The 20378-nt window shown below is 36.4% G+C and overlaps 1 protein-coding gene across 2 annotated transcripts; it reads right to left on the minus strand.

Annotated features, from left to right (window-relative positions):
• Positions 1-997: 997 nt before the first annotated feature.
• LOC137746822 (polyadenylate-binding protein RBP47-like) lies at positions 998-4995 on the minus strand. 2 transcript variants are annotated; one of them, XM_068486837.2, is made up of 6 exons: positions 4275-4995; positions 2501-2981; positions 1928-1995; positions 1711-1841; positions 1515-1611; positions 998-1360 (listed from the first exon to the last, which is right to left on the minus strand). In XM_068486837.2, exons 1-6 carry the CDS (start codon positions 4659-4661, stop codon positions 1184-1186), a joined length of 1341 nt encoding a protein of 446 aa, XP_068342938.1. In that variant the 5' UTR covers positions 4662-4995; the 3' UTR covers positions 998-1183. The 2 variants fall into 2 exon arrangements, with proteins under 2 accessions (XP_068342938.1, XP_068342945.1); XM_068486844.2 differs by having other exon boundaries at positions 998-1357; positions 4275-4890.
• Positions 4996-20378: the final 15383 nt, after the last annotated feature.

Consider the following 20378-nt stretch of genomic DNA (forward strand, 5'->3'; position numbering starts at 1 on the left):
ATGATGGTTGTTGTCAATTATCACTAGCGCACTCTACGCACATTATTCTAACGATCCGCTTGCAAATGTTTATCTAAAAGTAACTTATATGTCATAAGTAGATGCAAACACTTTTAAACTTTCAATAAATTAAAGTGTGATTTAAAAAAACTCGTGTGAAATTTTACAACGCTTTCAAGGGCGGAGTCAGAATTTTACTCTTGGGTGGGCTAGCTAAAAATAGTACCATAAAATTATATATTTATTATTTTGCTTATATAAAATTATATAATAATCAATATAAAAGAACAACAATATAATATAAACTATTCTCAAAATCATAATCCTAACTGATAAATTCAAGGACCATATAAATAATTAACCTACTAATTAAATCAAGAATAAGTAAATAAAAGGGGACTAGAGATAGAACTAAATTATAATTTTTAGCATAAAACGTATTATTCACTACCTCTCATCTACTAAATATACGTCAAAATAATAATCTGTATTGAAATTGAGTAGGCTATAAGCATGAGTTTACAAAAGAATAGATCTATTCACAAACCCATTTTACTTCCAACACAGCCTTATTAATATTTTGTTAGTAATGATCTTCAATTTATTCGATCCAAACAAACGATAATTAAGAGAGGTATGTAAGAAGTAAAAATGAGTGCATGAATAGCACTACCCTTACAGAAAACCTCCTTGGGCTACAGCCCACCTTAGCCTTGTGGGTGGCTACATCATTGAGCGCTTTTGGTTATCTAAAATAGCGAAACTAAGTTCATTTATCTTACTATATTGACAGTCTAATACTACGTAAAATCCAGTGCATTGGCTTGGCACGGCCTTCTGCAGCACTTGTTCAGGTCTTCACCCTAAAGTAGACTGCAGTCCGGTGTAAAACATAACACAAGGGCAACTTTGCACTAGCATCGCATATTGTCAATTCATGGAGGCCAGGTACTGATCGAATAATAGTTTCCCTAAAAATTAGGTAAATGTGAAGAAATGATCAACGAAATCCCTTGCATAACTACCTTAAGTTGTCAAAATTCAGTTCCACTCCACAATTAGAGGGATTTATAAGAATTCTAGAGAACTGAGCAAATTACAGATCCATTAAGTCTGATTTCTAAACTACTCATGCTGCTTACTCACTGTTGGTAGGTTGCTACCGTACACAGGAGCTGCTGCCTCAACTTACTTGTTGTTGGTGGGTGCCATACACCGGATAAGCTCCATATGCGGCCGCAGCTGCAGCATACATGCTTGGGTCATGATGTGGTGGTAGAGCATAGCCGTAACCTTCATAAACAGGTCCTCCATAGTAGGCGGCACCTCCCCATTGGTTGCCAAAATCCGATCTGAACTGCTGAAAATCAAAATCAAGGAAAACAAGAGAGTGGTGAGAATAAACAAAACTAATGACATGATAGAGGCGTTACAATTGTATTTCTTCACATAACACGAAGAAGACGAGTTTCGTTGTGGACTTGGGAAGGGGTTATGAAAAGGGAGAAATATACCTGCTTAGTTGCTGGATTGCGACCCCATGAAAGGCGGACTGTTTGCTTGCCAATTACTGTGCCATTCAGTTTCGGCAATGCCTCCTCGGCGTTACTTCTGTCACAAGAGGTCAAAAGGATCATGTCCCAACTCGTTGTTAAGTAAAAACTATGCCACCACCAGTGTTGCAGACCAATATCATGACGAACAGTTTACCTGTTAGCAAATTGTACAAATCCACATCCTTTTCCAACTGGTATTTTAACAGAAACTATCTCGCCATACTGAGAGAAGGGCTGCCTGAGATCTTCATCAGTAACATTAGGATCAAGCCCCCCAACAAATATCTACAAATGACATACACATCAGCGAAGGGGGTAGAGAAAAGCACAGTGTCGATTGGTTAAAAAACCATGAAAGTTGGAAGACTCACTGTCGTGTTTGTAGAATCTCCATCAGATTGGAATCCTTGGGTTGGTGTACCATTTGAAAGATAACCCCCTGCACAAACCACAAAATATAAGCAGAGAAAAGAGAACATAACATTCAAGCCATGGTCATGCAGAGATTAGCCTCTTTCACAATATAAAACCATCGTTTGGAAACGGAACAATCTAATTTGCTGGTGAATAGATCACAAAGGACGAGAAAACTACAAACAGCTAATAAAAAAAAGTCCAACAAAAGGAAGAGGATTGATGATTACAACTATTCCAGAAAGATATCATCAATTTTATGTGCAATATGTGGGAAAACCGGCTCCTACTTGCCAAAATGAACTTTAAACACCTTAACTAAGCAGTGAATACTTCTAGCAGTAGATTCAAATATTCCATGATGGAGGTAAAACTACAGCATGACATTCATATAACCCCTTGCTACATATATACAAAAGATTTGAAGTACCAAAACTCAACTTCAAATAGAGAGTGCAAGTCGAGGCAAATACCTTTCTTACCAAAGAGAAGAACAAAACACCTCCTTATCAAAAAGCAGAACTAAATACCTTGTGAAGAGTATTGCTGCTGATACGCAGATGATTTCCTAGGTGTTGCGGCACCGATGCGCATAGGCCTGCTGGAACAAAAGCTACCATTCATTTCAGTCATAGCCTGTGACCTTTCATTCTCGTCTCCAAACCTCACAAAACCGTAACCCTTTGAACGGCCAGTGTTGGCATCAAAGACAACTTTTGCAGCTTTAACAGATGGATATTTACTAGAAAAAGTTTCGTGCAATAAACTATCTGTAACATCTGCAGCTAAATCTCCTACAAAAATGGAAAGATCAGGAGCATTATCTGAACGCTTATCACCCGTGCTAAATGTAGCCCAGTTCAGACGGAAGGGCTGTTCTGTGTTGGGCATTAGAATGCCAGCGTAGTTCTGTAGAACCTTCTCAGCTGTTGCATGTGAAAAAAATTCTACGAATCCGTAGCCCTCTGATAAAAGAGTCTGCTTATTGCGAATAACCTTGATGGAGGCAATCTGCAAGGCATAGGAAATACATGTTATCGAAAAGGGCAGTAATGATCAATTAAACAATAGGTAACAATTTCTTCAAGAAATCAGCCGAGTTTGTTTCGGAAAAAATTTCGACTGCAAAGAAGAAAGAAAATAAGAAACAAATAAACACAATTTCATGCCTGGAGAAACAAAATATCATAACTTTTAAAATCTACCTTCTGACAGAATTAGAAATCAGAACAAGCAATATGCACTCAAAATATATTCTTCCGGTTTGTACTTTTCGGCCTTTTCTTTCAGCAAGTGCCTCAAATATGTACAGTTTCCAGTACATTTTTAGTAATGCCTCAAAATACCCAAATGAGAAAAAAAGCCTAAAAAAGTACTGTTGTTCGTGCACATTCCTTTCCCATCCAGCATTAGCCACCACAAGGGCAAAAATTTCCAATAGTATACCACTATAATTATATATCCCCTCTTTAGTCCATCATTAATTGGGTTAGCTTAACATTTTCAGACCTTGTTTGGTACGCTATACTATATAACTATGTCTACTGGATAAATTAATTTGGCATCGGATAATACTGACTATATAAATCACAAAAGTTGCACCATTTTTGTCATGTATACCAACAGTCAACAGATCCTTTATCAAAAAATGGGGATTAGGTGTGGGACCCACCCCACATCGAGTTTCAATGATCTGAATCGTCTATTTTGTAAGTCTCGATTCATAGATTATCCTTGCAAAAATTCAATTCAATACGAAATGATTTGCTTATTTAATTATCAAAATAAAATTTCATTGTTTCTTATATAACAAAGTATTCGTTAATTTCTTTGAACCCAATTGGATGTCTTAAACATTTCCGATTTGGCTAATATTTTGCAAGGATGATCTATGAGGTGCAACTTGAAAAATAGATTGTTGAAGTTCGATGTGAAGTGTACCCCATACCTAATCCCTGTTTTTTTGAAAAAAATGGAGATCCCTTTTGTTAAAGGATCTGTGTATACCAAATGCAGCTCAGATAAATATACCAACCCATAAAACCCCACACAGAACTATATCAAAATTAAATGAACAAATAAAACCATGCAAAAAGTCATTAAAACCCAGCAAAATGCTTGCAACCCAATTAAGCAGAAACCTCAAAGCATCCAACTTTCAACTCAAACATCAATTTTCAAAATAAATCAAAATAAAGTTTTCATCTTTAATATGAATTAATATACCGACGTTACAAGGAAAAAAAAACCCATACAAATGTGCACGTGAACATATATATATATATAGACAGGAGAGAGAGAGACCTCGCCGGTGGAAGCAAAGCAGGTGTGGAGGTAATTCTCGTCCATCCAATGGTGCAAATCGCCCACCCAGATGGTCTTATTCTCGCCGCCGCTAGATCCCAACTGCTGCTGCTGGAGGTGTTGTACGTACTGCTGCTGCTGGTATTGGTGGTACGCCATGTAGTGCTGCGGCGGAGGCGGAGGCGTCGCGTAATGCTGCGGCGGCATCATCTGGTGCTGCATTACCATCGCCGCCGCCGGGTACTGCATCCCCATCCACTGCTGCTGCTGCGGCGGCGGCGGCGGCGTCGTCTGAGCTTGAGCCTGTTGCGGCTGCGGCCGTTGGTTATTACTCTGTTGCTGCTCCTCCTGCTGCTGCACTGACGAATCAGAGCCGTTCGATTGCATCCTCACACCACAAAAACACACTCTTTCTTCTCTCTCCTTCCGCTAACCGACGCAGTTAAATTCGAAATTTAGAAAGTTATGGATTCAACGAATCTGAGAAGTACTTCTGGGAGTTCTAAAGGGAGAAAGAGAGAAAGCTTTTCCGAATCTGGAGGTTTTAGAGAGAGAAAGTAAGAGGGAGGGACGAGGGGCTTGGGCTGCGGGAGGAAGGGGAGGATTTATTATTTGTGAGGACGACGGATTCATGGGTTGGCTTCGTAAAATGCGGTTGGTTTCTCCACCGACGGATGAAACGGTGGGGTCTGTTGTCCACCGTTGGATCACACACACAACTGATAAGTTATAAGCACAAGTATACTGTTTTGTTGATCCGCCGCCAGCTGCCCTTTGTCCTCGTAACGAAAATATTTCCTTTTTTATTTTTATTTTTTATAATACTATTGGGGCTTTTTGGATCTACCGCGTGACTTCACGCTCTGTTCTTGGATTTCAGTGAGGATTTATTGAGGTGAAAAGAAATCCTTATTTTTTTTATTGGATTAGGATTCTTTTCTTTCTTTCTTTCTTTTTTTATTTTATTTTTATTTTTTTCATCTCCGTCTTTCACATTTTTTTTTTAATGATTTAACTGTGATCGTTTAAATAAAATGAAAGAAGATGAGGACAAAAAAAAAACAAAAAGAGAAAATCCTTCTCTTTTTTTACCGAACGCGGATAAGTACGGAGGTCAGGGGAAAGGGCAGAGGAGGGTGTTTGTGTTGGCAAACTGAAGATTGGGTCCTCTTCTGGAAAGCTATAGATGGAACAAGGTTGCAGAACACAAGGGTTGCCGACAATAGAAGGAAAGTATCAAAATCAATTCAAATCGAGTTAGATTTTGAGGGTGAGAGAGAAAGATGGAGAGAGAATGGTAGCCGCAATCAACAACTAGGAGTTAAGGGCTAGATTCAACGGTGATTAATCATTTCACAATAAATTCATGCACTTTTTTTTCTTCTTTTTTTAATATAGTAACTTTCATTAAGTATACTGTTCCAATTAAAATGTTGTACTGTGAAAATAAATCATAAATAAGTTGACAATTAAGTTTTGGGTTGTGATTTTCACACACCCTTAACTACTTTTTTCATACTCCTTTCATATTTTTTTAGTACTTAATTTGTATCCTACTATTTAATCTTCCATATATACCCCTCTCTATTTAATCTTTCATTAATTACCATTAAAAAGTAAGAAGGGTATATATGGAAGATTAAATAGTAGGATACCAATTAAGTATTAAAAATTAAAAAGGAGTGTGAGAAAAGTAATTAAGGGTGTGAAAATCACAACCCTTAAGTTTTTACGAACACAAGTACTATCCTCTAATCTTCTACATTTCTCCTACCATTTTTGCTCTTATATACTCCTCATTTTCCTTATGTACTATTTTTCGTCATCTCTAACACAAAAATAAAAAATAGCTTTAGCGTAATATGTTTGAGTTTGACCACAATGCATTACCAAATTAGACATTAATTGTCACAAAAATTATGACTAAGGGATGAATTGTGATGTAATTCTTAAAAATGTCATTCTTTTTGTTGGAGAATAAGATTTTAAATCAGGCATATGACAAAATAGTATACAATTAATATATGAGAGTTTCCACCCCATAAGGTTTTTGTTGATAAAATCCAACACCTAATAATAAGTGATTAAGTTGGGACAATATCCGTGATGGTAGTCAACCATGCTAGGACTGTAAAGTTTACCGTGGTATTAGAGCAGCTATTCTTTCGACACGCCCTACGCTTGATTTACTGGAGTGGAACTTACCTTCTTAAGTTGGGCTTTCTAAAAATTGTGCTAGCTCATGCTCAAAAAGTTGTGTTGACTCCAATCCCTGCATGATGACCAGGCTCTCGAAAAGTTGCATTAGCTCCTGTACAATGACTTGACAAGTTCTCGATGTGGGAATTGGTTCCCCTTGTGACCTTGTGTGAAGCAACTTGTTAGGGGGCGTATTGCATAATAAGATCTCAAATCAGGTATAGACAAAATAATATATAATTCATATATGAGAGTTTCACCTTTAATATCATTAAGGCATTTTGTGACAAAATTCAACAATTAGTAATAGGCCGTTACGTTGGGACAATATCGGTGATCTGGTGGTGGACCATGTTGGTCCTATAGGACGCGTGTGCTTGGCCTCGTTAAGTTTCACTTAACTGGACCAGATTACATATTAGTATAAGCATGTGTTTGTTACAAGCAAGACTAAGCTTAATAGGATAAAAGAGGACTCACCCTGACTAAATCCCTCACTAGGAGGTTTTAGCGACCTCAAGGGTGCGTTTGTTTGCACTCACTAGCATTCACTAGACTGGACTGGACTAAGTGTCAGTCTAGTCCCATGTTTGATACAAACCTGGACAAGCTTTACTAAGACTCGTCCCGACTAAACGGGACTAAGAACTTCGCTAAAGGGTCTTAGCAAGACCCCCCGCGGCCGGACTGCTAAGCCAACTCCTCCCTGCTTCGTCCCTCCTCGCTTCGCCCGTCCCATCTACTTGTTCCTCACAAGATTCGGAACCCAAGTCCCATATACAAACTATGCCTTGCTTCACCCCTTTCATTTGAAACGCACAGTAGTCTCTCTAATCACAGTGCACCTAGTCCAGACTCCTTAATCCCAGACCTTCGCCATTGACGCCAAAGAAGCAAACCCATTAATACCCAGGTGACCCAGACTCTGATTTGGGTTTTGATTCGCTAATTGGGTCCTAGAAAAATTAGGAAGAAAGGAGATGAATGGAGAAGAATAGGAAGAAAAAGATGGAGATGAAAAGAGAGAGAGAGACGAAGAGAAAGAGGGAGAAGGGTGAAGAAAAATTAGGAAGAAACAAAGAGAAAGGGACCGAGCAAAATTAGGAAGAAAAAGGGGATTAGCGGAAAAGAATTGGGAATGGAAATTGGAGGTTTCTAGAATGAAAAAAAATAGACAGTAGTAGTATTATATAAATATGAGTAAATAATATAATATTAGAATTTGTTATTATCCAACTTTTTAGTCTGACATTGCATCAAACGCTTCATTAAGTTAGTCCAACTTAGTTGAATCTAAGCTAGTCTAGGTTAGTCCCTAAAGTCAGTCCAGTTAGTCCGGTACAACAAACGTACCCATAAAGTTTATCATTGTTGACTGATCATAATTACAAAGTGGTGGAATGTCCGAATGGTTACGGTCTTTTTTTTTTTTTTTTTTAACTTATTATATTTCGAGTTCAAACCCTCGCCATTTTCCCCTCACCCTTAATTTAGACTAACCGATATATGCACACCGTTCATGCGACAAGCTTTTTTTATTAGCAAGGGCGCTACACTCATGGGTGAGAGAGAGAGGTGTGTGCTTTCAACTGAATGTTATGAAGGGGATGCATGGGATGGTAATTAGATGAGCAATATTTTACTGCTCTCACACACTCTTTCTTCAAGACTCACGAGGAAGAGAAACTTATAACTGCCATTGCATCGAGAGGGAAAAATTTGTTTGGTGTTCCGGAAAAAAGGCTGAAGACCTGCCAGAATTTCAAGTTTGGCAAAGCAGTTACTTCCTTATTTTCCAGTGCTGGGTAAAAAGAGGATTTGGATCCTCTCGGCTGAACCTCATAAGCAAAGCACATGAATCGTTGGATTTTGATCTTACAGCTATAAACAGAGAGGCATTCTAAAAGTTATAATAATTGTACCCGTTGGATTTTGATCCAACGGTCCGTGTGCTTTGCTCAGGAGGCTCAGCCTCCTGAACTTAGGAGGTGATCCAAATAAAAAAAGAATCACAAATTTCCTTAATTAAACATTTTTCTTGAGTCGTGTGATTATACGTTATACATGTTAAATCACATATCTAATAGAAGTGAAACTTATCGATCTATATGCATAAGTCTCAATTTAATAAATTAAGATGTGGTTTAAAATGTGCATATGGTCTCAAAAAGTGATTACAAAGTAATGAATTATCCTAGTGGTTACGGTCTTTCTTTTTAACTTAGTATTTTTCGGGTTTAAACCTTCTTCCCACCTTCACGTGCATGCGAGAGACATTTTTATTATCACAGGCACTACACGCGCCTTAAAATATCTATGTAAATTGATATCACGTGTCATATGGTATTAAGGCTTTTTTATTTTATTTTATTTTATTTTAATTAGACGCACTACACGCCAATTACATATGTGCAAGATACCATTTTAAATTACATGATCTATACATTACTTAAAGATTTTTTTTATCACTGCGTTGTTAGAAAATTTAATATTATTATTATTATTATTATTATATTAAATTAAATAGGGTAAAGTACAAAAAACTACCTTAATTATTGGTATCACGACACTTTCATACCTCATCTTTTAAAATTGACAATGTCATACCTCATCTTACGAATTTGTGTCAATGTTATACTTTCCGTTAGCTTGGCCGTTTATTTCTCAGTTAAATGTTGATGTGTCTTGATCCGGGACCCATTTTTTATTAAAAAATTATTAAAAACTAAAAAAATCATTTAATATTTTTTAAATATTAAAATAATAAAGAAAAGTTATTAAAAAAAATGAACCAACATCACAACATCAGTTCGTCCCCTTCCCCCCTTCTTTCTCTTCCCCCCATCTTCATCTTCTTCCCCCTTTTCTGCAACTGCAACCCAGAAAAAAAAGAAGAGAAAAAAAAAATAAAAATTTGTTTTCCTCGCTCCCCACCCCCTCTTCTCCCCGCACCCACTCTCCACACCCAACCTCCCCACCTTTGCACCCATTCTTTGCACCCAACCTCACACCTATAACCTGCAACCCGTTGAGGTGGAATTGGAAAACCTTCGCCAGGGCGATTTCGAAGGTTGAGAACCTGGGCACGGAGAAAATTGGGGGGGGGGGGGGGGGGAGGACGAGAGTTTCCCAATTTTTATTTTTTTATTTTTCCTTCTTCTTCTTCTTCTTCTTCTTCTTCTTCTTCTTCTTCTTCTTCTTCTTCTTCTTCTTCTTCTTCTTCCTTCGGGTTGGGTTGAGGTTGGTTTCTTTTCTTTTTTTTCTTCCTTCTCTCTTCTTCTTCTTGTTTTTCTTTTGCAGGGTGGGTTGGTGGGCGGGTATGGGGGGGGGGGGGGGAGGGAGGACGATAGTTTCTCATTTTTTTATTTTTTATTCCTTCTTCTTCTTCTTCCTCTTCTTCTTTCTTTCTTTCTTCTTCTTTCTTTCTTTCTTCTTCTTCTTCTTCCTCCTCCTCCTTCGGGTTGGGTTGGGGTTGGTTTTTTTTTTTCCTTCTTCTTCCTCCTCCTTCTTTTTGGGTTGCAGGGGGTTGGGTTTGTGGTGGGGGGACAAACTGGGTTTGGTTTGGGGTTTTTTTTTTTTCTCTCTCTTCTTCTTCTTCTTCTTCTTCCTCCTTCTTCTTTTTGGGTTGCAGGAAGATGGGGAAGAGAGAGAGAGAGAGGAGGGAGGGACGAAAGGAGAGGTTTATTTTTTTATGTACTTTTTTTTATTATTTTAATATTTTAATAATATTAAATGATTTTTTTGTTTTTAATAATATTTTATTAATTTTTTAATAAAAAATGGGTTTCGGATCAAGCCACGTCAGCATTTTATTGAGAAATAAACGGCCAAACTAACGGAAGGTATAACAGTGACACAATTTCTAAAAATGAGGTATGACATTGTCAATTTTAAAAGATGAGGTATGAAAGTGTCGTGACACCAATAGGTGAGGTAGTTTTTTGTACTTTACCCAATTAAATAATTGAATGGAAATTAGAAGTGGAGCGTTTTGGTAGAAAAATGTGTTTATTCAAATGTAGAGTTGCAATATTTGACTCTTCATGACTAGTTACATACTTTCCAAAGAGGTATCTCAAATTCTATAAATAGAGAAACCCCCTATAATCATAAAAAAAACTTTTCATTTTTACATAATCATACATAGAGTGCACTAAATATTAGAGAGTCTCATTGAGTCCCTATAAGAGAGTTTTCAACACAATCGTGGTTCATAGAGCCTTGTGATTTGGAGTGCTACTATTATAAGGACGTGATCATTGTATCTTAGGAGACAACCGCCGATCAACTATGAGCACCGTAGTGGAGCATAAACTGTCTTAAGGACAAAGTGTCCAACATTTGCCTGGACTGTATTTCTAGGTTTTTTTAGTCCATTATGTCATGTTCATTTAACATTGGTTACTCATGTGCATGCATTACTTTGATATATAATTGCATGAATTATTTCTTGATTTTCTATGTGATTTAATATAGTAATTAGACCTAATTTTTTCAACACGCGTTAAGCGTTACTTATTCCTATTTTCAATTGGAGGATGCAAGTATTATTCATATATAAAGATCCTTGGCAAAAGCAAAGAAAATAATTAAATTCAAACTATAAATTTAACAATGCAGAAAAAGATAAAGGGAGAAGAGAATTATTTTTTTTTATTATTTATGCACCATGGGATATTACATTTCACATGATCCTGGTGTTATAGGTAGGGGAAAGGTGCCTTCATCTACTGCCGCATAGCTCTGGGGTATTTGGTTTGTATTTGGACAAAGCAGGCGGCTTTGCTTCATGCAATGATGCCGGCATGGGCGGCATAGGATCTTGAACAGCTGAATTTGTGTCTTCTGTGTTCAACAACCTTGCTTCAGCTGCAATCATTCCATAAGAGAGAATTAATGCAAGAAGAAACACATTTGGCCACAGAAGCTTGGATCTTTTGGCTACGAGCGCCATGAGAGAGAGAGAGAGAGAGAGAGAGAGAGAGAGATGGAGGTGTTCTTTCAATTGAATGTTATGAAGGGTATATATAGGATAGTTAGATGAGCAGCATTTTACTGCTCTCACACACTCTTTCTTCAAGACTCACGAGGCAGAGAAACTTACATCTGCCATTGCATGGAGAAGGAAAGAATTGCTTGGTGTTCCGGAAAAAAAGGCTGCAGACCTGTCAGAATTTCAGGTTTGTCAAAGCAGTTACATCCTTGTTTTCCAGTAAAAAATCACAAATTTCCTTTAATTAAACATTTTTTCTTGAGTCGTGTGATTATACGTTACGTTCTGTTCATGGCATAAGTTTCACTAGTAGTTTAAAATGTGCATGGTCTGAGAAAATGATTCAAATAGCTTTGTTTATGTCACTCTGTGCACAGGGCAGAGGCCAAAGGCCTCTCAATTCGAAAACCACAGGTTTGAACGAAATGGAGAAGTGAGCTAAGTTATATAGTGGAATGTCAAGATTTGAGAGTCCGGTTAGCGGTCTACTATTAATTATATCGATATTGTCTCAATTTTATCACATGCATAGCCCGTGAGGTGTTGTGTTTTATCACAAAACGCCTCAGTGTTATTTGTAGTGAAACCATTATGTATAATTAGTATTATATCTTATCAAGTTTTCGACGTGGTATTGCATTCTTGAAAAAGTATACCACCATAATAATTAGTTACTAAATTTATCATTTGTGACAATAGAACATAAAAACTCATACTCACAAGTGACGACAAATACTAAATCTGAGTGGTACTAAATCATCTGATAGTGGCAGATATCAATTATTATGTTATGGTTACCCATAAGTTTTTTTTAAAAATACAGGTTCAAAAGTACCAATGTTAAATAAGACCGTAAGTGATGGCTGGTCCATGTCGTAGGCGTGTTGTTGAATGATCATATTATAGTTCACACGGTTAAAAACTGTAACTCCTATATATCATGGAATTTCTGAGGGCTAATTTAACCCATAAAAGTGGATGGGAAATTAAAAAAAAAAAAAAAAAAAAGTCCAACTTTACGTTGATGTATCTTTTTTAAAAAAGTAAAGCCTTCAGTATGGTTTAAGATGTCGTTGGTAAGTTAATTTGCAATAGAACATGTATAGTTACACAATATTTGTTACAAATATGCAAACGATCAAGCTTTGAAATCAAGTAATACATTGAGAAACAAAATTCAAATTTATACTAATTGATACAACGGAGGACATATATATACATACATACGTGTATATATATATATATATATATCCAAATACATAAAGGAAACACTTACATATAAGATCACAGATGAAAATAAAATATTTATATAGAAAGCTAAGGTACATGCTAATAAAGCCTTAATTAATATTCTTAATATATATGTATGATCGATTGCAGTTCATATTTTTTATTTTTTTGGCTAACGATTGCATTAATAATTACTTAATTTACTGATTTGGCTCTACTTTAGGTCCTACAGAATGACCAGCACCGGGACTGTGCCCCGGTGTTGTGGGCCGGTAATCGGAAGTACTGTGATAGCCTAGAACCGGTGGCACAGAGTCTGATAATTCATTTTCGAACAGGTTTCGGCGCCAGTTGAGATAATTGTCGCGGCTGAACGTTGATGTCGATCCTCCGTTCGTGTGATCTGTTTTCAGAAATCTTTCTTCAGTTGAAATGATCCCATAAGAGGAAATTAGAACAACAAGAAGAACACTGAGCTTGCCATTGGCCATGATAATAAGATTAGTTTAGAAAACAACTGATGAAAGAGAGAGAGAGAGAGAGAGAGAGAGAGAGAGAGAGGGGTGTGCTGTGGTTCCAACTGAATGCAATGGAGGGTATATATAGAGTTTGAGCTGGGGAGTTGGCGTAGTGGAGTGAAATTCTTGAAATATGAAATTCGAGCAAATTCAAAGAGGTACTTAGTACATTAATTAAGATTTAAACGGTTAAATGATTATATGTTCCTCTCCTCAAGATTCTCTCAATTTTCATGTCCCGTGCATAGCCTTATGTATGTTTCTAACTTGCTTTACAATGTTTTTCAAATGTATTTTCTAGCCTGGCTAATTAAGGGTAGCTGTAGGGATTAAATTGTATCTAATGTTTCAATAAATTAAGGAAGAATTTAAATGGTGCGAAACATCCAGACCCACTAGCCGGAGCCGGATGAGACGTTTCTGGCATGAATCCAACATTTGACCTATAGGAATGTGCGGTACTAAGCCTGTAACCATTCATGCATATTCAACTGTTTTACATGGCCAACATGGTCGAGCAGATTCATGATCTTCGTTTAACCAAAAGTACATATCATATTTCATGTGAAAGCGATGCAGCGTTAATGTTTTACCTTATTTCTTATTCATAAATATATGTTTTTTAAGTAATACAATATTCATTAAAGATGGAGCGATATATCGGTGATGTTGGTGGTGAATCATGATGGGCTTATAAAGTTTATCATGATTTCAGAGCAGATTATTCTTTTGATACGTTTTGACTCGATTTACTTGGATCTAATTTGCCTCCTTGGGTTGGGCTTTCAAAAAGTTGCGCTAGTTTCAGCTTAAAGATATTGAATAACTGGGCCCTCAGAAATTGTGTTGGCTCTAGTTCTTAACTAAAGATCGGGCTCTTGAAAAGTTGCATAAGCTACGGTATAATCACTTGACCAGTTCTCGATATGGGAACTAATTTCCCTTGTGACCTTGTGTGAGGCCACTCATGAGGGGACTTGTTGGATAATGAGACCCCACATCGAGCATATGACAAATAATATACAATTACTATATAGGAGTTTTCACCCCTAATATCACTAAGACTTTTTATGACCTAGTAATATATGGTTAAGTTAACACAAATCGATGATTTTGGTGGTGGACCATGTTGGGTCTATAAAGTTTATCACTTTTGAGTGATCATAATTACAAAGTAATGGAGTGTCCTGATGGTTACGATCTTCCTTTCAACTCAATATGTTTTGGGTTCAAACCATCTTCCCTCCCCTTTAATTTAGACTACTTCTCGACATGCGCTTCTGCGCATACGAGAGGCCTTTTCATTATCACAGGCGCTCCGAGGCCTCTTACAATATTTATCTAAATCGAAATCACATGTCATATGGTACCAAGGCTTTTTTGAATCAGGCGCGCTACGCGCTAGTTACATATGTGCGAGGGACCCTTTAAATTATGCACACTATACACTATTTATAGATTTTTAATAATTAAATTCAAGCTATGCAAAACTTAACCATGCAGAAAAATATATTGGGAGAAGAGTATTAATTTTTAATTATATTGATATACCATGGAATATTACTACATTTAACATGATCCTGGTGTTGTAGGCAGGAGAGAGGTGTCTTCATCTACTGCCGCATAGCTCTGGGGTGTTTGGTTTGTATTTGGATGAAGCAGGCGGCTTTGCTTCCTGTAATGATGCCGGCATAGACGGCATAGGATCTTAAACAGCTGAATTTGTGTCTGCTGTGTTCAACAATCTTGCTTCAGCTGCAATGATTCCATAAGAGAGAATCAATGCAAAAAGAAACATATTTAGCCACAGAAGCTTGGATCTGTTGGCTACGAGCGCCATGAGAGAGAGAGAGAGAGAGAGAGAGAAAGAGAGAGGTAGGTGTTCTTTAAACTGAATGTTATGAAGGGTATATATGGGAAAGTTTGATGAGCAACATTTCACTGCTCTGACATACTCTTTCTTCAAGACTCACGAAGAAGAGAAACTTATAACTGCCATTGCATGGAGAAGGAAAGAAGTGCTTGACGTTCCGGAAAAAAGGCTGAAGACTTGTCAGAATTTTAGGTTTGACAGAGCAGTTACATCCTTTGTTTTCCAGAGCTGGTAAAAAAAAATATCACAAATTTCCTTTAATTAAACATTTTTCTTGAGTCGTGTGATAATACGTTATGTTCTGTTCATGACATAAGTTTCACTAGTAGTCCTAAATTTACATGAATCACATATTAAATCACATATCTAATAAAAGTGAAACTGATCGATATACATAAGTCTCAGTTTAATAAATTATGACGTGAATGGTCTCAGAAAATGATTCAAATAGCTTTATTTTTGTCACGCTGTGCACAGGGCAGAGGCCAAAGGCCCTTGAATTCGAAAATCAGTAAACCACAGGTTGAAGGACATAGCGAATTGAGATAAGAACCACAGGTTGAACGAAATATGTAATTCAGCTAAGTTATATAATCATACTGTCATGATTTAAGAGTCAATTTTGCGGCCCACTATAATTATATCGATATTATCTCATTTTATTACACGCACAGCCTGAGAGGTGTTGAATTTTATCATAAATGAAAGGTCTCGATGATATTTGTAGTGTAACCATTCATGTAAAAGTAGTAATATTTTGTCAAGTTTCCATGTGGGTTTGTATTCTTCAAAAGGTACAATCATAATAATTTGTTATCAAACTTGTTATTTGAGAATCAAACATAAAAGCTCCTTACAAATAAAATCCAAATTTATATTAATTGATACAATGGATGACACACATCTATATTATCTCTCCAACTACATAAAGGAAGCACTTACATATAAGATCATAGATAAAAATAAAATACACTATACAGTCTAACTATAGATGAAAACTAGAATAATATTTTACAACCAAATTACACACACACATACATACACACACACACACACACACACACACACACACATATATATATATATATATATGAACGATTAACTAATATTCTTAATATGTATATGACCGACTGCAGTTCTTTTTTTTCTTTTTTTCTTTTTTGGGCTAACGATTGCAGTTCATGATAGTCATGAACTTAATTGGACCCATATACAAATAAAGAAGTTAATAATGATTTAATTTACTGGTTTGGCTCTCTACTGCTTGAGGTCCAGCAGAATGACCAGCGTCATGGCCAGCACCAGGACTGTGCCCCGGCGTTGTGGACCGGTGGGAATCGCCACCAGAATCGGTTCGAACCGGTGGCACAGAGTCTGATAATTCATTTCCCAACACATTTCGGCGCGAGTTGAGATAATTGTCGTCACTGATCATTGATGTTGATCCTCCGTTCGTATGATCTGTTTTCAGAAACCTTTCTTCAGTTGAAATGATCCCATAAGAGAAAATTAGAACAAGAAGAAGCACACTGAGCTTGCCATTGGCCATGATAATAAGATTAGTTTAGAAAACAAACTGACGGGAGAGAGAGAGAGAGAGAGAGAGAGAGAGAGAGAGAGAGAGAGGTGTGCTGTGGTTCCAACTGACTGCATTGGAGGGTATATATAGAGTTTGAGCTGGGGAGTTGGCGTAGTGGAGTGAAATACTTGAAAAATGAAATTTGAGCAAATTCAAAGAGGTACTTAGTAAATTAATCGAGAAGTAAACGGTTAAATGATTATATGCTCCCCTCCTCAAGATTCTCTGAATATGCATGTCCCATGCATAACCATGTGTATGTTTCCAACTTGCGTACATTGTTTTTCAAATATGTTTTCTAGCCTGGCTAATCAAGTTTAGCTGTGGGGATTAAAATGTATGTAATGCTTCAACAAATTAAGGAAGAATTTAAATGGTGCGAAACATCCAGACCCACTAGCCAGAGCCTGATGAGACGTTTCTGGCATGAATCCAACACTTGACCTACTGTGCTGTAACCATTCATGCATATTCAACTATTTTGAAGTAATACAAATCATCAAAGATGGAACAAATATCTAGCCTATATAAGAATGATGATGCACGATCGGTGAGCACATTAAAATCTTGCTGGAACTTGTAACTCAGTCGAAGGAAATAGAGTACTACGCATACCCCAAGAGAAACTAATTAATCTTTGCTATAGTTTAGTAAAAGGTTTACAATGTATGTCTTAATTCCTATCAAGTACTAATAGTAATAATGCAATTGTTAAGCAGAAAATCAAAGATGCAAATTAAATAAGTTAAAATTTCATCATTAAAATTTTAAAATCAAATCTAACACTAAGGTTTAGTAAAAAGTCATCTAATTAAATGCTCACGGTTGAATTTTGTATACAATTTGAGTTAGCTAAGTTTTTATAGTAATATATATATATATATATATAGTGCAGTCAAATGGTGTGAAAATTAAAGGCCGTTTTGTGCGCTGGTTATCATGAATCATGTATGATAATTATCAAACCATCACAGGGGGACCCAAAATTTTTTTTAAAAAAAAACCATCATAGGGGTGGCCGTTGAAGACGAATTTTAGGCCCTTATTTCATACGATACGTTATGGATTCAATTTCTACCACTGGTGAATCGCACGATGGTGGCCAGAGGAGGCTAAAATGCCTCTGTGAGTTTTCTTGGTCTCCGAAAGGGTAGACTGTCGTAACGAAACCACCAACTAGTCTCTTTTTAATATATATATATATATATATAAGTATCAAACTAGAAATAGGATATTGTTTGGGGATACAGGCTATATATATGTGTGTATATATATATATGTGTGTGTGTGTGTGTGTGTGTGTGTGTGTGTGTGTGTGTGTGTGTGTATAAGTACCAAACTAGGAATAGGATATTGTTTGGGGATACAGGCTATAAATCTCCTTTTGACTGAATCTTTAGTATATTCCCTGATCGAGTATACTTCGAACTGTACGTACGTAATGCCATTTTTTTCAGTTGAGCACTTAAGCATCTGGCCATGATTCTGTCGCCAATTCCAAGCCCTCCAAATACCCAATATTATGAAATCACCACGACCCAAGTCGATCTAATTAAGTACACTAGGCCATGTCGGTTGTCCTGGATTTTGATTTGGCTTGGAAAACTCACCAATATTATTGAGTTTTGAATGAAAATATACCAATTTCTATATTTTGTTCAAGTGAAGGTAGACCATAGAAAAACCATGAAGAAAGCTTACTTTTCCTAATCCCCACAAAAATAAGGATTAAGAGAGAATTTTTTTCATGACTTCTCTACATTCTACCACTTACACAAAACTATGCAAGTTGACATCCATATTTTTATCTAACATTCATGAGTAATGCTACAATTACCATCTATTTGTAATATCATTTGTACCATATTTCTAATAGAGGTAGGACCTGCCAACGTGCGTGGGTCATATTTCTATTAGAGAGATGATACAAATATATAGTAAGAAGTAGCACTTTTGAACATTCATTGAATCTAATATAGGTTATCCAAGCCATGTCAATCATAGACAACAAATAAGTTAGAGCTTTCATCATGATTTGATTTCTAAGAATGAGAGAGATTTTGAATATAATAATCTCATCGTTATGTGATTTTATTAATTCATAGATTATAATATGAATAGATGAAAAAAAATTAATATTCATAAAATTAGGGTACAAAGCTAATAAAAAATTATTATTAGAGCATCAGAAAAATCATTCTACCTTCCTCATTCTCTCACTTTTTTCACTAGGAAACAAAGGGCAATGACTTTTTTACGTGTTAATAATTATTTTTTATTAACAAATAGATACACGTGTTATATAACATAAGGGCATTACCCAGTGATTCATAAATGTTAACACATAATTAGTGGTTTGGTCGCGCCTTTCAATTAACGGACAAATTTTTTGCACGGGTGAGAAGCAACTCACAATTGATGAACAAGATGGGAAGCCACTAGATATAAAATATACGAGTTAAACAAATACCAATGGAGGTTAAACGTCATTCTAATCATCGTTTTCCTAACAAAAAATGGTGATATCAATGATTTTAGTCTAGCTAATACAAAATTAATCAAGACTTGGTCTAAGCATAATCCAAAGATCTTGAAGCATTACTAAAAGTGGTCGACTGCAAGTGTTCAATCTTGGTACCACGTGCGCAGTGCGCACTAACATTTTAAAAAACTAGTCTTGCTAGTAAAAGAAAGGTCATCAAGGTTTGAAGCCCCACAAAGATACACAGCAGCCCCTTATAGCCTATAGGAATAAGAAACTACAGTACTCAATGAAACGTGTAATAATTCATGTTCTATGCCTTTCAACCCCCAATATATATTCTCTAAGTATCCAAATTGACTTCTATGGATACAAAGTTTCATGTTCTCTTTCTTTCAGTAATGTCCGAATATTATTCTTTCAAGAGAATTTTCTTAGTATTTCTCTTCCGCTTATCATTATGTGAAAAGAGAAACATGATAATGCTAGAGAACAAAGTTCTCATTGGAAAAAAAAAAAAAAAAAAAAAAAACAACAACAATAATTTATGGATTATTATATGTGGGAGTTCTCACCTAATACACCAAGTATTTTTTTGTGATAAAATCCAACGCCTGGTAATATATGGGTAAGATGGGACACATATCAATGATGTTGGTGGTGGACTATATATATTAGGTCTAAAACGTTTATCATTGTATCAAAACAGGTTATTCTTTGGACATGTCTAGAGCTCTATTTAGTGGGCTCGAACCTTAAAATTGGACTTCTAAAAACTTTCTCTACCTTCAACTTTAGTGTACCAATAGGCCTTCGAAAAGTTACGTTGACTCTAGTGAATGAATAATTATGACCATACTCTTGAAAAGTGGTGTAAGCTCATTTAAAGGGTTGTCCAAAATTTGTGAGATCTTGGTATCCACATCTGGTTGGTTCCTAAAGTCATGGAAGTCCCACCATCCAATTTGTTTTGACCCTACAAAATGGAGTAAGCTTTCAGTCGACGAAAATTACTGTGAGTGACTAAGTACCTACTTCTTCAATTAAAATGAGGCTGACTTTTGTTGAAATTGAGAGAGCATTATAAGAGGCTGACAAATCTTAAGTTCTTACCAAGTCGTTGAAAACCATAGATATGTAACTGAGATGAGTAATCTGTCGAAAAGGGTAATTGAGCACTTTGTGGAAGCTTAAGAGGGAGAGATTCTCTTCGCTTTAACGGCTGAGCTA

Source organism: Pyrus communis, chromosome 15 (assembly GCF_041283825.1).
Source record: "Pyrus communis isolate YQ-2024b chromosome 15, ASM4128382v1, whole genome shotgun sequence".
Classification (NCBI taxonomy): domain Eukaryota; kingdom Viridiplantae; phylum Streptophyta; class Magnoliopsida; order Rosales; family Rosaceae; genus Pyrus; species Pyrus communis.

Coding starts and splice junctions, on each gene's coding strand:
- LOC137746822 (XM_068486837.2), bottom strand. CDS start 4,661: ATGCAATCGAACGGCTCTGATTCGTCAGTGCAGCAGCAGGAGGAGCAG. Junction 2,982..4,274: donor GCTTTGCTTCCACCGGCGAG/GTCTCTCTCTCT, acceptor TATGCCTTGCAG/ATTGCCTCCATCAAGGTTAT. Junction 1,612..1,710: donor TTTGTACAATTTGCTAACAG/GTAAACTGTTCG, acceptor CTCTTGTGACAG/AAGTAACGCCGAGGAGGCAT.